Genomic DNA, 13758 nt, shown 5'->3' with positions numbered 1-13758 from the left:
GTGGACCACCACCTTGCAGAACGTATAAATACAACTTCTGTATTTCCTTGCCGTTGTATACAACAGGCACCCTTATTTTCCCTCTGGGGTATACTTTCTGCCCCGTATATGTCTTCAAGATAATGGATGTGTCTTTCAAAGGTATATGTGGAAATAGCCACTCGTAATCCCGTCGACTTATGACGGTCAGAGCTGATCCTGTATCTAGTTCCATTTTAACTGGGGACCCCGCTATCGTGAGGGTAACCCAAATGGTCTGGTAATCTTCTTTGGCAATTACATTATGTAATTTGAGACAGCTTAGCCTCTTGTTTCCGGAGTCGCTATCGCTCTTCTGGTCTTCGGAGCTACTGTCCATCATCATTTGTACCTTTCTGTACTTTTCCTTATTGATCTTTTTACTGTCAGTGGATTTTTTTCCAGATCGGCATACATGTGCAATGTGTCCCATCTTTCCGCATTGCCTGCATGCTTTGTCCTTGAACCAGCAGTCCCTCTGGTCATGGGTGGATCTGCCACAGCGATAACATCTCTCGAAACCCCGTGTCATTTCATGGGTGCTGAAGTCCTGTGGCTTTTGCTGTATCTCTGCAGCTCCTCTTGCTGCTGCTTCGTATGATACAGCCACACTGAAAGCCTTGTCCAGTGTCAAATCTTTCTCAGAAAGTAGCCTTTTCTGTGTTCCTTCGCTTAGGAGACCGCAGACGAATTTGTCTCGTAGAGAATCTGCCAGTCCTGCCCCGAATTGGCAGTGCTTTGACAGCTTTTGTAATTCGGTGAGGTAATCAGCGTTACTTTCATTCTTGTGCTGATTCCTCCTGAAGAATTTGAATCGTTCCGCTATCAGCAGCGGTGTTGGGTTTAAGTGCTCCCGTAGGGTATCAACAATCTCCTTAAAATTATTGTCCATCGGTTTGGCTGGAGTGATTAAGTTTCGTAACAGCCCGTATGTCCTTGCGCCCATCAGATTTAGAAGTACCGATGCCTTTTTATCATCCGCTACTTCATTCGCTGTGCAATATACCTCCACTCTTTCCGCATATGTGGTCCAATCCTCTATATCACTATCGAAAGCAGTAATATTGCCAGTCTTAGGCATCCTGAAAATCAAAAATGGCGCCTCCCGCGCTTTCCCTTCTTCCCTGCCGAGTCAAAAATGGCGCCTCCCGCGCTTTCCCGCCGCTGCCGCTGCTGACAACACTGTTCTCCATGGTTTTTATTTACACATATATTTTTAACAGTTGGAGACTCATTCCCGCCGGACTCTCTGGGACTTTTCCCTCCCTCTGCTTGGTCCGAACGCCGACCTGCTTTGCAGCGCTGGCTGTCTCCCGAGTGCTTCACCCTGCGTCTCTGTTTGCCTCCGCCTTCCGACTCGCTGCTCGGCCCCGCTGCAGAGCCACCCGATCGAGCCCCAGCCCGCTGCCCAGGAAGGATTAGTGCACTACCTGCCACCAGCCCGCCTAGCTGGTGAAACCACAGTTTTTTTTTTTTTTTTCCATCCTTCGTCTGAGGAATCGATCTGCTTGAGGTGCTGCCGAATTGCAGGTAAGTCCGTTTCTAATTCGTCGCCACTGTTGTATCCGTGTGTTAATGGAGACATGGAATGCAGGAGTTGGTTTAACAGGTGTTTACTGAACAAAGTCTGGAGGTGAACTAAAAGATACAAGACGCTATACAGGCTTATATACCCGAGTGGTCACTACCAGCACTACAGTACACAGGGGCTCTTAAAGGAACATACACTACAGCATCCACCCGATCAAGCCCCTTCACAATCTTATATGTTTAAATAAGATCGCCTCTCATTCTTCTGAACTCCAATGAGTAGAGTCCCAATCTACTCAACCTCTCCTCATATGACCACCCCCTCATCCCCGGGATTAACTGATTGAACCTTCTTTGTACTGACTCGAGAGCAAGTATGTCTTTTCTTAAGTATGGACACCAAAACTGTATGCAGTATTCCAGGTGTGGTCTCACCAATACCTTGTATAACTGCAGCAATACCTCCCTGTTTTTATATTCTATCCCCCTAGCAATAAAAGCCAACATTCCATTGGCCTTCTTGATCACTTGCTGCACCTGCATACTAACTTTTTGAGTTTCGTGCACCAGGACCCCCAGATCCCTTTGTACTACAATACTTTCCAGTTTCTTGCCATTAAGATAATAACTTGCTCTATGATTTTTCCTGCCAAAGTGCATAACCTCACTCTTTCCAGTATTGTATTCCATCTGCCAAATCTCTGCCCACTTACTTAGCCTGTCAATGTCACTTTGCAGGTTTTTTATGTCCTCCTCACTCACTACTTTCCCTCCCATCTTTGTATCATCTGCAAACTTTGATATGTTACACTCGGTCCCCTCCTCCAAATCGTTAATATATATTGTAAAGAGTTGGGGACCCAGCACTGACCCCTGCGGAACACCACTAGTTACTGATTGCCAGTCTGAGAACGAACCATTTATCCCAACTCTCTGCTTTCTGTTAGAGAGCCAATCCTCCACCCACGCCAGAATATTACCCCCAATCCCGTGATTTTTTATCTTGAGCAATAATCTTTTGTGTGGCACCTTGTCAAATGCCTTTTGGAAGTCTAAATACACTACGTCCACTGGTTCTCCTTTATCCACCCTGTATGTTACTTCCTCAAAGAACTCAAGCAAATTTGTCAAACATGACTTCCCCTTCATGAAGCCATGCTGAGTTTGTCCTATTAAATTATGTTTATCCAAATGTCCCGTTACTGTCTCCTTAATAATGGACTCTAACATTTTACCAACCACAGATGTTAGGCTAACAGGTCTATAGTTTCCAGCCTTCTGCCTACTACCCTTTTTAAATAAGGGTGTTACATTAGCAGTTTTCCAATCTGCCGGGACCTTTGCTGAGTCCAGGGAGTTTTGGAAAATTATTACCAATGCATCCACAATCCCTACCACCACTTCCCTCAAGACCCTAGGATGTAAGCCATCAGGTCCAGGGGATTTATCCGGCTTGAGTCCCATTATTTTACCAAGTACCACTTCCTTAGTGATTTTAATCGTATTTAGCTCCTCTCCCCCTCGAGCCCCCTGTTTGTCCAGTGTTGGGATATTCTTAGTGTCCTCTACCGTAAAGACTGATACAAAATATTTGTTCAGCGTTTTTGCCATCTCCATATTTCCCACCATTAATTTCCCAGTCTCATTCTCTAAGGGACCAACATTTACGTTAGCCACCCTTTTTCTTTTTATATAACTATAGAAACTTTTGCTATCTGTTTTTATATTTTTTGCTAATTTACTTTCATAATCTATCTTCCCTTTCTTAATCAATCTTTTAGTTATTTTTTGCTGTCTTTTAAAGACTTCCCAATCTTCTATCCTCCCACTAGATTTGGCTACCTTATATGCCCTTGTTTTTAGTCGGATACTATCCTTAATTACTTTACTTAGCCACGGATGGCTATCTTTTCTTTTACACCCTTTTTTCCTCAGTGGAATATATATTTTTTGGAAGTTGTAAAATAACTCCTTAAATGTACACCACTGATCATGTACCGTCTTACCCTTTAATCTATTTTCCCAGTCCACTCTAATCAATTCCGCTCTCATACCTTCATAGTCTCCTTTATTCAAGCTCAGCACGCTTGTTTGAGATCCAACCTTCTCACCCTCTAATTGAATATGGAATTCAACCATGTTATGGTCACTCATTCCAAGGGGATCCTTTACTAGGACATTTTTAATTAATCCTGTCTCATTACACAGGACCAAATCTAAGGTTGCTTGCCCCCTGGTCGGTTCAGTTACATACTGCTCAAGAAACCCATCCCTAATACACTCAATGAACTCATCCTCAAGGCTGCTCTGCCCAATTTGATTTGTCCAGTTAATATGATAGTTAAAATCCCCCATAATTATAGCTGTTCCCTTATTACAAGCCTCAACTATTTCCTGATTAATACTCCGTCCAACAGAGTTGCAACTGTTCGGAGGCCTATAGACTACGCCCACTAGTTTTTTTTCTCCTTATTATTCCTTATCTCCACCCAAACTGTTTCACTATCCTGCTCCTTTGACCCAATATCATTTCTCTGTATTATAGTGATTCCTTCCTTTATTAACATAGCCACCCCATCTCCCCTCCCTTCCCACCTCTCCTTCCTGATTGTTAAATAACCTGGTATGTTTAATTCCCAGTCATGGTCACCCTGCAGCTATGTTTCTGTAATGGCCACAAGATCAAACCCATATGTAGTTATTTGTGCCGTTAATTCATTCATTTTGTTACGAATGCTACGTGCATTCAGATAAAGAACTTTCAAATATGTTTTCAAACATTCTTAAAAATAGTTTAAAAAGAGAAAACTTAATTTGAAATATATTGTTTTAATTATTCTTTGTAGAACGAGGGTACAATGAACTGATTTCAAGTGAAGAATATAAAATAAGGCATTCCTCTCCTTGAAACACAAATCAATTTATGACTATTTTTTAGCAGACTAGTGCCATTCAAAATTGAGAGCTGGCTGTTAATTGTGCTACAGAAAAGAGAGGGGAATGCTGCACAATAACATAGCGAGAAAATTAAAAATATACTGATCATCTGTTTTATTTCCACCAATGTAGAGTCATCACAAAGCGAGAACCCAGAGATTATCACAACTACATGTCTCTCCAGGCTCCCAAATAAAGAACCAAGTAAGATGACAGACCAAGTTATTGTTTCGAAAGAGCTCTGGGTGCAACCTATTTCCCTATTAACAAATCGAAGTAGCACAGTTACCTGACCTCAGGGGACTGTAGCCTCTTAACAGTCCCTGGAAAAGAAAAGCTTTTCCATCCCAAGCTATATATATTTTTTTATTAGTTTATGGGATGTGGGTGTCGCTGGCAAGGCCAGCATTTATTGTCCATCCCTAATTGCCCTTGAGAAGGTGGTGGTGAGCCGCCTTCTTGAACCGCTGCAGTCCTTGTGGTGAAGGTACTCCCACAGTGCTGTTAGGGAGAGAGTTCCAGGATTTTGACCCAGCGACGATGAAGGATCGGCGATATACTTCTAAGTCAGGATGGTGTGTGACTTGGAGGGGAACTTGGAGGTGGTGGTGTTCCCATGCGCTTGCTGCCCTTGTCCTTCTAGGTGGAAGAGGTTGTGGGTTTGGGAGGTGCTGCCTAAGAAGCCTTGGTGAGTTGCTGCCGTGCATCTTGTAGATGGTACACACTGCTCTCTCAGGTGGACGTAAAAGATCCCACGGCACTATTTCGAAGAAGAGCAGGGCAGTTATCCCCGGTGTCCTGGCCAATAGTTATCCCTCAATCAACATCACTAAAACAGATTATCTGGTCATTATCACATTGCTGTTTGTGAGAGCTTGCTGTGTGCAAATTGGCTGCCGTGTTTCCCACATTACAGTGACAGTACTTCATTGGCTGTAAAGCGCTTCGAGATGTCCGGTGGTCGTGAAAGGTGCCGTATAAATTTAAGTCTTTCTTTTTATAACTGACATGTGTATCTTTGGAGGAAAACACTCATTGTTCCAGTGATGTATTTTGTTTCATTTGAGGTCAGATGTTGAAGCTAATCTTCTGGCTCGTTGAATCTAAAAGAAGTCAAAAATTCAAGTAGCTGGTACCCTGATGAAAATATATGGATTGCTCTCTGAAGTGCATTTCTTTCATATTCGGAGGGTCAGCCATTCGGCTGTGGGTTTTTTAGACTAATTTAAAGGTCTACTTGTACTTTTGGTTCCTGGTTTGAAACTTCCAATGAAACACTCCACACATTAGTCCCCCTTTATTTTTAAAATGACGACTCCTCTGTAATATAATTCACATGCTAAAACAAGTACAAATCATTTCCCACATAAGATACGCTACAAAAATTATTATTTACATAGTACAAAATTCGCATATTGAGACAATATATGTGGTAACTTTCTTCATCCAACAAGATGTATCTGCAAACTGAACAGGTTGATAGTTACCAAATCTGGGAAGCACCAGAAGAAGTTCCACCGTGACTGGAGCCATGAGCTTTCTTGTCCCAGGGATTGCACATTCAACTCAGCTGCTAACTGCCCCTCTATGGCCTGAAACTACAACCTGCATAACACATCTGCCAGCCACACCATTATACCAAGGGGAAGTTGAAGAACAAACAATCGCACCATGACGTAAGAAAACTACTAGGCACTTGGTCTAAGTGTTAAACAAAGCTTTAATCAACTGTTGGAGGTCTAGTTGTGTCCTTCACTAGTTCCTGTTAAGAATGTCCTGTGCAAGCTGGGCCCGTGCCCGAGTATTTATACTCTCCTTGGACAGCGCCACCCGTAGGCTGCTCAGTAGTATTTCATAAGTCTTTCTTTCATGGATGACTGATTCATGTCACACCATGTAAAATTAATGGCTGACAAAGGACTTCTATCTAATACAAGGAGTGCTGTCCTCTTATCAATTAATGCATTCCTTCTACAGATGTGGACTCGTAGATTTATTTTGCAACTAACAGTTCTGCAATACATTCTTGTGGTGTATGTAACCTGTTCCACCTTAAGAGAACTTAAGCCTGTTCCACCTTAAGAGATGTACTACTTTCTCTGGCTGCTGTATACGTAATACCGGTGGTGACCACTGGTATATAAGCACTGTGTAGTAAGATGTATTTCAGATATAGTCCTGACCTCCAACCAGTAAAGACCTGTTGAACTTTAATCTTGTAGCCTGTGTGTTATTAATTACAACTAGAACACACAGACTTTACAGTGGCGACGAGTCAGATTCTTACCCTGTGGCAGTTATATCCACGGCGGCTTCGTCCACTGAACGGACGTCGAAGAGAGGTTTCCACCCTCATCACCCTGCTGGAAGACACGTCGCGCGGCAGACATCGAGAAACCAGAGTGCAGAAGACACCCTGAACTCGAAGCCTCCATCAGCGGCTGTCAGCTATCTTCTTTCTACCTCGGTAGTGGGTAAGCCGGGCAGCGACGCGATCAGAAAATCGGCCACGTTGGCTGTACAGACGGGGAGGGAAGACGGAGGAATAAGGGCGGTGAGATCGATCGCGACCGGAGATAAGGGCCGGGCCGCATTCGGGCCGATAGGCGCAGCGCGGGGACATCGATCGCGGCTGGTGATAAGGGCCGGGCCGCATTCGGGCTAAAAAGGCGTAGCGTCTGGGGGCAACTGAAGGCGCGAGAGCCGCGGTGAAGCGGAGACAGCGTCGGGGGAAGGGTGAAGACCGCCAAGCGCGGGAAAATCACCATTTTGTAGGCGGAGGACGAAGAAAAGAGCGCGGAAGCCGCCATCTTGGATAAAAATAAAAAGAAATTAAATTGCAACGATGCCTAAACATGGGAACATTAATACCTTTGATAGCGACATCGAAGATTGGGCTATGTATGTAGAACGCATACAAAATTATTGTAAAGCAAATAAAATCCCAGATGCAGAGAAAGCACTAACATTATTAAACTTAATGGGTGCGAAGACATACGGGCAATTGAAACACCTTGTATCACCAGATGAACCGGCGGATAAGACGTTCGAGGAGATTGTTACTGTCCTGAAAAATCACCTAAACCCCACGCCGCTGATGCTAGCGGAAACATTTAAATTTTACAGCAGAAGGCAGCTGAAGGATGAAAGCAATGCTGAATATTTAATGGAATTGCGTAAGCTAGCAAAGTACTGTCAATTCGGAACGAGATTGACAGAGGCGCTACGAGATAAATTTGTGTGTGGTTTATTAAAAGAAGATACACAAAAGCGATTGCTCGAGGAGAATGAGCTGACGCTTGAGAAAGCGGTCACTATGGCAGCAGCACACGAAGCCGCAGCGAGAGGCACGGCAGTAATGCAGCTACGGTCACCGGAACTCAGTACAAATAAATTGGGTTTGAGTACTGTAAAATGTTATCGTTGCGGAAAGACAACGCACGATCAGAACCAGTGTTGGTTTAAAAACCAAGAATGCAGAACGTGTGGCCGGCTTGGCCACATAGCTAAAGTATGCCGGTCAGGAAAGAAGACCAGCAACAAAAAGTCACCGCAAGGAAAATACATAAAGGTACACAAGGTGACAAAGAACAGTTCGACTGAACGGAAGTCAGATTCAGACGCTAGCAGTAATGAACTGGGTAGCTTAAGAGTACACAACGTTGGTAAGGATGCAGATCTCCAGGCAATTTGGGTCACCCTTCAGATAGCAGGAGTCCAAATAAAGATGGAATTGGACACTGGATCGGCATTGACGGTCATGAATAAGAAAGATTACAAAAGGTTATTCCAACATATTCCCCTACGGGATATGGAGATTATATTGAAAACCTACACGGGGCAAAGAGTGTACCCCGTCGGAAAGATAGAGGTAAAAGTGGTCCACAAGGGCAAAGAAAGCCAAGTAATGGACTTATATGTGCTACCTGAAGGAGGTCCACCACTACTGGGACGGGAGTGGATTAGGAAAATGAATATGGACTGGCACTCCTTGAAGGCACTAACGGTAGATTCCGGGGAAACAGATGTCAAACCTAAACGATTGTCCAGAATATTGGATGATGCTAAAGAGGTGTTCCAGCAGGGACTGGGAACACTGAGAGGAATTACGGCAAACATCAAGATTGATGAACATGCACAACCAAAATTTTTTAAAGCCAGACCTGTACCCTATGCAATACGACCTACTGTAGAAGCGGAACTGGAAGCGCTAGAACGTTCAGGTGTACTGTCTAAGGTAGATTGGAGTGAGTGGGCTACGCCCATTGTTCCCGTTATGAAACGTCCTTCGAGCAACAAGCCAGGAGAACCAGGGAAGGTTCGCATCTGTGGAGATTTCAAAATCACCGTTAATCCGGTGCTTCACACGGTGCAGTATCCGCTTCCGCGGATTGAGGATATTTTTGCTTCGTTGTCTGGAGGGAAACACTTCACCAAGATAGACCTGGCGCAGGCGTACTTGCAGATGGAGGTTGAAGAAGAGTCACGCCAATACCTCACGATCAACACGCATCGAGGTTTGTACCGGTACAATAGACTGGTTTTTGGAGTGGCATCGGCTCCAGCAATTTGGCAGAGGGCCATGGAGCAGGTATTACAGGGAATTCCAGGCACACAATGTTACCTGGACGATATTCTGATTACAGGTGATGGTGATGAAGAACACCTCGCAAACTTGGAACTGGTGCTCAACAGACTGAAAGAGTATGGACTTAGAGTTAATCGGCAGAAATGCGAGTTCTTCCAGAAGCGGATCTCGTACTGTGGTCATGTCATTGACCGGGAGGGGCTTCATAAGTCTCCTGACAAGATAGAGGCAGTTGTAAAGGCTCCCGCTCCAGATAATGTCTCTCAGTTGAGGTCGTTTCTAGGATTGATTAACTATTACCATAAATTTCTACCAAATCTATCCACGGTACTGCACCCGCTAAACGCTCTTTTACAGAAGGGGGTACCATGGGAATGGAGCGAAAACTGTAAGAAGGCATTTCGCAAAAGCAAAGAATTGATCACCTCAGAGGAAGTGTTGGCTCACTTCAACCCGACACTGCCTATTCGGTTGGCTTGTGATGCTTCTCCATATGGTATTGGGGCAGTACTCTCACACAAGTTGCCAAATGGCACGGAAAGGCCAGTCGCGTTTGCATCCAGATCATTGACCTCCGCTGAGCGCAACTATGCGCAGATCGATAGGGAGGCTCTCAGCCTTGTATGGGGAGTGAAGAAGTTTAATCATTACCTACAGGGCCAAAAATTCACACTTCTGACAGACCATCAGCCGTTGGTATCCATTTTTAACCCTAAGAAGGGTGTTTCAGTGATGACAGCACAGCGTCTCCAGAGATGGTCCCTTTTCCTAGGGGCACATCAATATCAAATAGAATTCAAAGGTACGAAGCAGCATGGCAATGCTGATGGGCTGTCGCGCCTGCCACTACCTGAAGAAGAAGAAACGACGAAAGTTGACCCTGTTGAGTTATTTCATTCGACCATCATCGAGTGTTTACCAGTCACCAATGCAAGTATTGAAAGAGAAACCAGGAACGACCCGACACTGTCCAGAGTCTACGAGGTGACAGTGAAAGGATGGCCAACACGTGGTGATCCTCTGTTACCGGCATTCTCGGCAAGGCGAGACCAGCTGTCCGTCTGCCATGGTACTTTGATGTACGGGACAAGAGTGATTATTCCTCCCAAGTTAAGGGAAAGAGTTCTAAAAGAACTGCATGAAGGTCATCTGGGGGGAGTTAAGGTGAAAAGTCGGGCTTATGTATGGTGGCCGGGTATTGACCAACAGATAGCGGAGTTGACGAAAAGCTGCGCTGGGTGCCAAAAAGTGCAAAATGCACCTCCGATCGCACCACTACACCCATGGGAATGGCCTTCAGCCCCATGGCAACGCGTACATATTGACTTTGCTGGTCCATTCATGGACTCCATGTTCCTAATTGCGGTGGACGCACATTCCAAATGGCCAGAAGTGATCAAGATGAATACCACTACTTCAGAAAAGACAATTGCGGTGTTAAGAACAATATTCGCAAGGAACGGATTGCCAGAACAGATCTGTTCGGACAACGGACCACAGTTAGTGTTGGAAGAATTCCAAAAATTCTTAAAGAAGAATGGGGTGAAACATTATACCTCTGCCCCATATCACCCAGCGACAAACGGGTTGGCCGAGAGATTTTTCCAAACATTCAAAAAGGCAATAAAGGCCATGAACGATGATCAGATTCCGCTACAGCACAAGGTGGACAATTTCCTAATGGCGTATCGAAACGCCGCTCATGCAGTGACTAACCAAAGTCCGGCCATGATGTTTTATAACAGGAGGTTGCGGTCCAGGTTGGACTTGTTAAAACCAAATGTGCGGAGGGAAGTGGAAAACAAACAGTTCCGGCATATTAATAACAAGTCCACTTGAAGTTTCGAAGTAGGACAACCAGTGTTGGCAAGGGGCTATGGAAACAAAAAATGGCAGCCCGGAACAATTCGGGCCAGACAAGGACCTCTGATGTACACAGTAGATATTGGTAACAATGTGATAAGGCGTCATGCGGATCAACTGGTAGAATCAAGAGCAAGAGTCGAACCCATGGTTACGACAGAGACAACTGTGGAAGACGTTAATGAACCTGAAGCATCTACCTCGGCAGGGACTGTACCTGATGATGACGTCCAATACATAGGGAACCAACAAGCAGAGTCACCTCAGCAACAAGAATCAGAGACCACTGAAAGGCGTTATCCAGACCGAATCAGAAGGCCTCCTGAGAGACTGAACCTTTGAACTGTTTATACCTGAAGTTATATATGTATATATGTTATGATGTTATGTTAAATGGGGATATGACTATTAAGCTAAAAAGGGAGGATTGTGGTGTATGTAACCTGTTCCACCTTAAGAGAACTTAAGCCTGTTCCAACTTAAGAGATGTACTACTTTCTCTGGCTGCTGTATACGTAATACCAGTGGTGACCACCGGTGTATAAGCACTGTGTAGTAAGATGTATTTCAGATATAGTCCTGACCTCCAACCAGTAAAGACCTGTTGAACTTTAATCTTGTAGCCTGTGTGTTATTAATTACAACTAGAACACACAGACTTTACAATTCTCTTCCCATAATCAACGCTATGCTTCAGGAACGAATTGGAACTATTAAATTCTTAAACTAACAGATAAACCATGTGGCTTCTCAATTAATTAGACAACAAGGCAATGTTTATGTATATACAACAAAACAACTTGCATTTGTATAGTGCCATTAACATAGTAAAGCCTCCCAAGGCGCTTCACAGGAGCGTTATCAAACAAAATTTGACACCGAGTCACATAAGGCGATATTAGGACAGATGACTTGGTCAAAGAGGTAGATTTTAAGGAGCATCTTTAAGGAGAAGAGAGAGGTAGAGAGGCGGAGAGGTTTAGGGAGGAAATTCCAGAACTCGGGGCTTAAGACACTTCTTCCTGTGAAGGGAATGTCAGCCTGTCACTGCACCGACCCATGATGACACCTAGCTATCATAACAATGCTTTACATCGCATATATCTCTCTAAAGCTGGATAGCTGGATGAGCTGGTGAGTAGGCACACTGTCTCTCACATACACTCAGGGGGTGATTTTACCAATGGGGGTGCATTGGAGGCGGGACTGCTGCTTGTTGGGTCATTGTCCCGCCTCCATCGACTTATGGCCAACCCACGCTATTTTCCCTTGATTGAGCTTGTTAAGCCCGCCCAGCGAGCTTTGCAGGCCAATTAAGGGGAAGCCGGTTACAGAGACCGTCAGCGTATGACGTTTCATCTGTCAAAAATTTTTGACAGATGAATTGTCATTGTTTGACAGCTCTGTGAAGCTGTCAAACACTGACATTCTATGTTGTTTGATGAGTTCTTGTATTCAAGACTCATCAAACCTCTTTCTTTAGCAGAAATTAGATGGTTGTTGCATCGGAGAATGCAGCAGCCATCTGTCATCTCTGCCAGTGAGATGCGGGAGTCTCCGGTTCCACAACGGTTGAAGCCTGCAGGAAGAAACAAAGGTAAGTGAACATTTTCTATCACTTTTCACTCACCTCACATACTCACCTCTCCACACTTGCACCCATCACTTACCTTGACAGTGCACTTTTGTACCCCTCCGACCCCCGCAGACCCACTGCTCGCCTCGGTGACCCTGGCGGGGTTTCCTGATGTCGGGAAGCCTGCGCCTCTGTTGGAAAAATGGGCAGTTAACAGGCAGTAATCCCCTTCCCGCCTCCAGGAGATGGGACCCGGCGCGGGTCGGATACCCGCCTCCTGGGAAGATGGCACAGAGGCGGGTTGGGGGCGGGATGGGCACCCGCCCCCAGATTCTCAAATTTTCCCGGCAGTCCTGCCTCCACACCCGCCTCCCCAGGGCTGGCAAGATCGCGCCCATTGGTTCTCGATGTTCCCAAGGCCTGTGTATGTTTGTCAGATGATTATTAACACTACATGGGTAATTATACTGCTGGTGCTATAAAGGCCAGCTTCAATTTAAGAGCTCAGTGGTTTACATGGTGTTTTTAATTTAGAATCTAATAGCCTCTATCTTAGGCAGGCCTGTATATATAATATAAAATGGACCTGTCCTCTTATTAAAATGTCACTTTAAAATATCACTTACTTACAGTTTGATACACCAATATAGTCGTTATCGTACAAATGAGTTTCGGGTTTGGTACAGCAGTCTTTAATCGATTTCAAGTGGCTCAAATTACAATGCATGTTGATGAATGAATGAAAGGCTTGAAATCACTAGATTGACATCTTTGAGATTGGAAAGTATGGTGGCTTCCAACAGCGTACTGCTGTACACCTTAGACTGATAGTTCCAGTGTGCGTTTTGGAGTACCTATCATATATAAACAGCCATAGGTGAACAGATGGTAAATAGTCAATGCAGATCCATAAAAAAGTAGTACTAGGTAGATGCGCCCATTTGAATGTAAAAGGTGTTATGTGGCTGGATAGCAATAAGTTACAGACTTCTCATGTTGCTCACTTTAATCACCATTTGATGACATCTTAATTTTCCATATTTTAGTGCTTCACAATGGTCAAGTGATTCTGGTTCTAACCAGCGACAACTGTTACGGATCCCAAGGTTTTGATCTGGATGCCTGTGCTAGGAGACTGGAAGGATTGGGATTTCAGGTATAGTACTTTATTACAACCAGTGCCCTGGCCGAATGCTAACCTGTTTGCCCTCGTGACCCAAGAAAATTTGCATTTCACAGGGAAATA

General features: G+C 44.6%; 1 protein-coding gene across 1 annotated transcript in view; it reads left to right on the top strand.

The window, feature by feature from the left end:
• Positions 1-13758, top strand: part of LOC147101806 (transmembrane protein 268-like) — a 42528-nt gene that overhangs the window by 6849 nt on the left and 21921 nt on the right. The window contains exons 4-5 of the mRNA XM_085965763.1: positions 4618-4689; positions 13559-13668. Of these exons, the coding sequence (XP_085821889.1) occupies positions 4618-4689; positions 13559-13668 (182 nt within the window). The remainder of the gene's footprint in view (positions 1-4617; positions 4690-13558; positions 13669-13758) is intronic.

This window comes from Somniosus microcephalus, chromosome 23 (genome assembly GCF_052327205.1).
Source record: "Somniosus microcephalus isolate GS21.2 chromosome 23, FLI_Smic_1.0, whole genome shotgun sequence".
Classification (NCBI taxonomy): Eukaryota; Metazoa; Chordata; class Chondrichthyes; order Squaliformes; family Somniosidae; genus Somniosus; species Somniosus microcephalus.
Note: the sequence above shows the minus strand (reverse complement) of the source record. Positions and strands in the feature narration are given on the sequence as shown.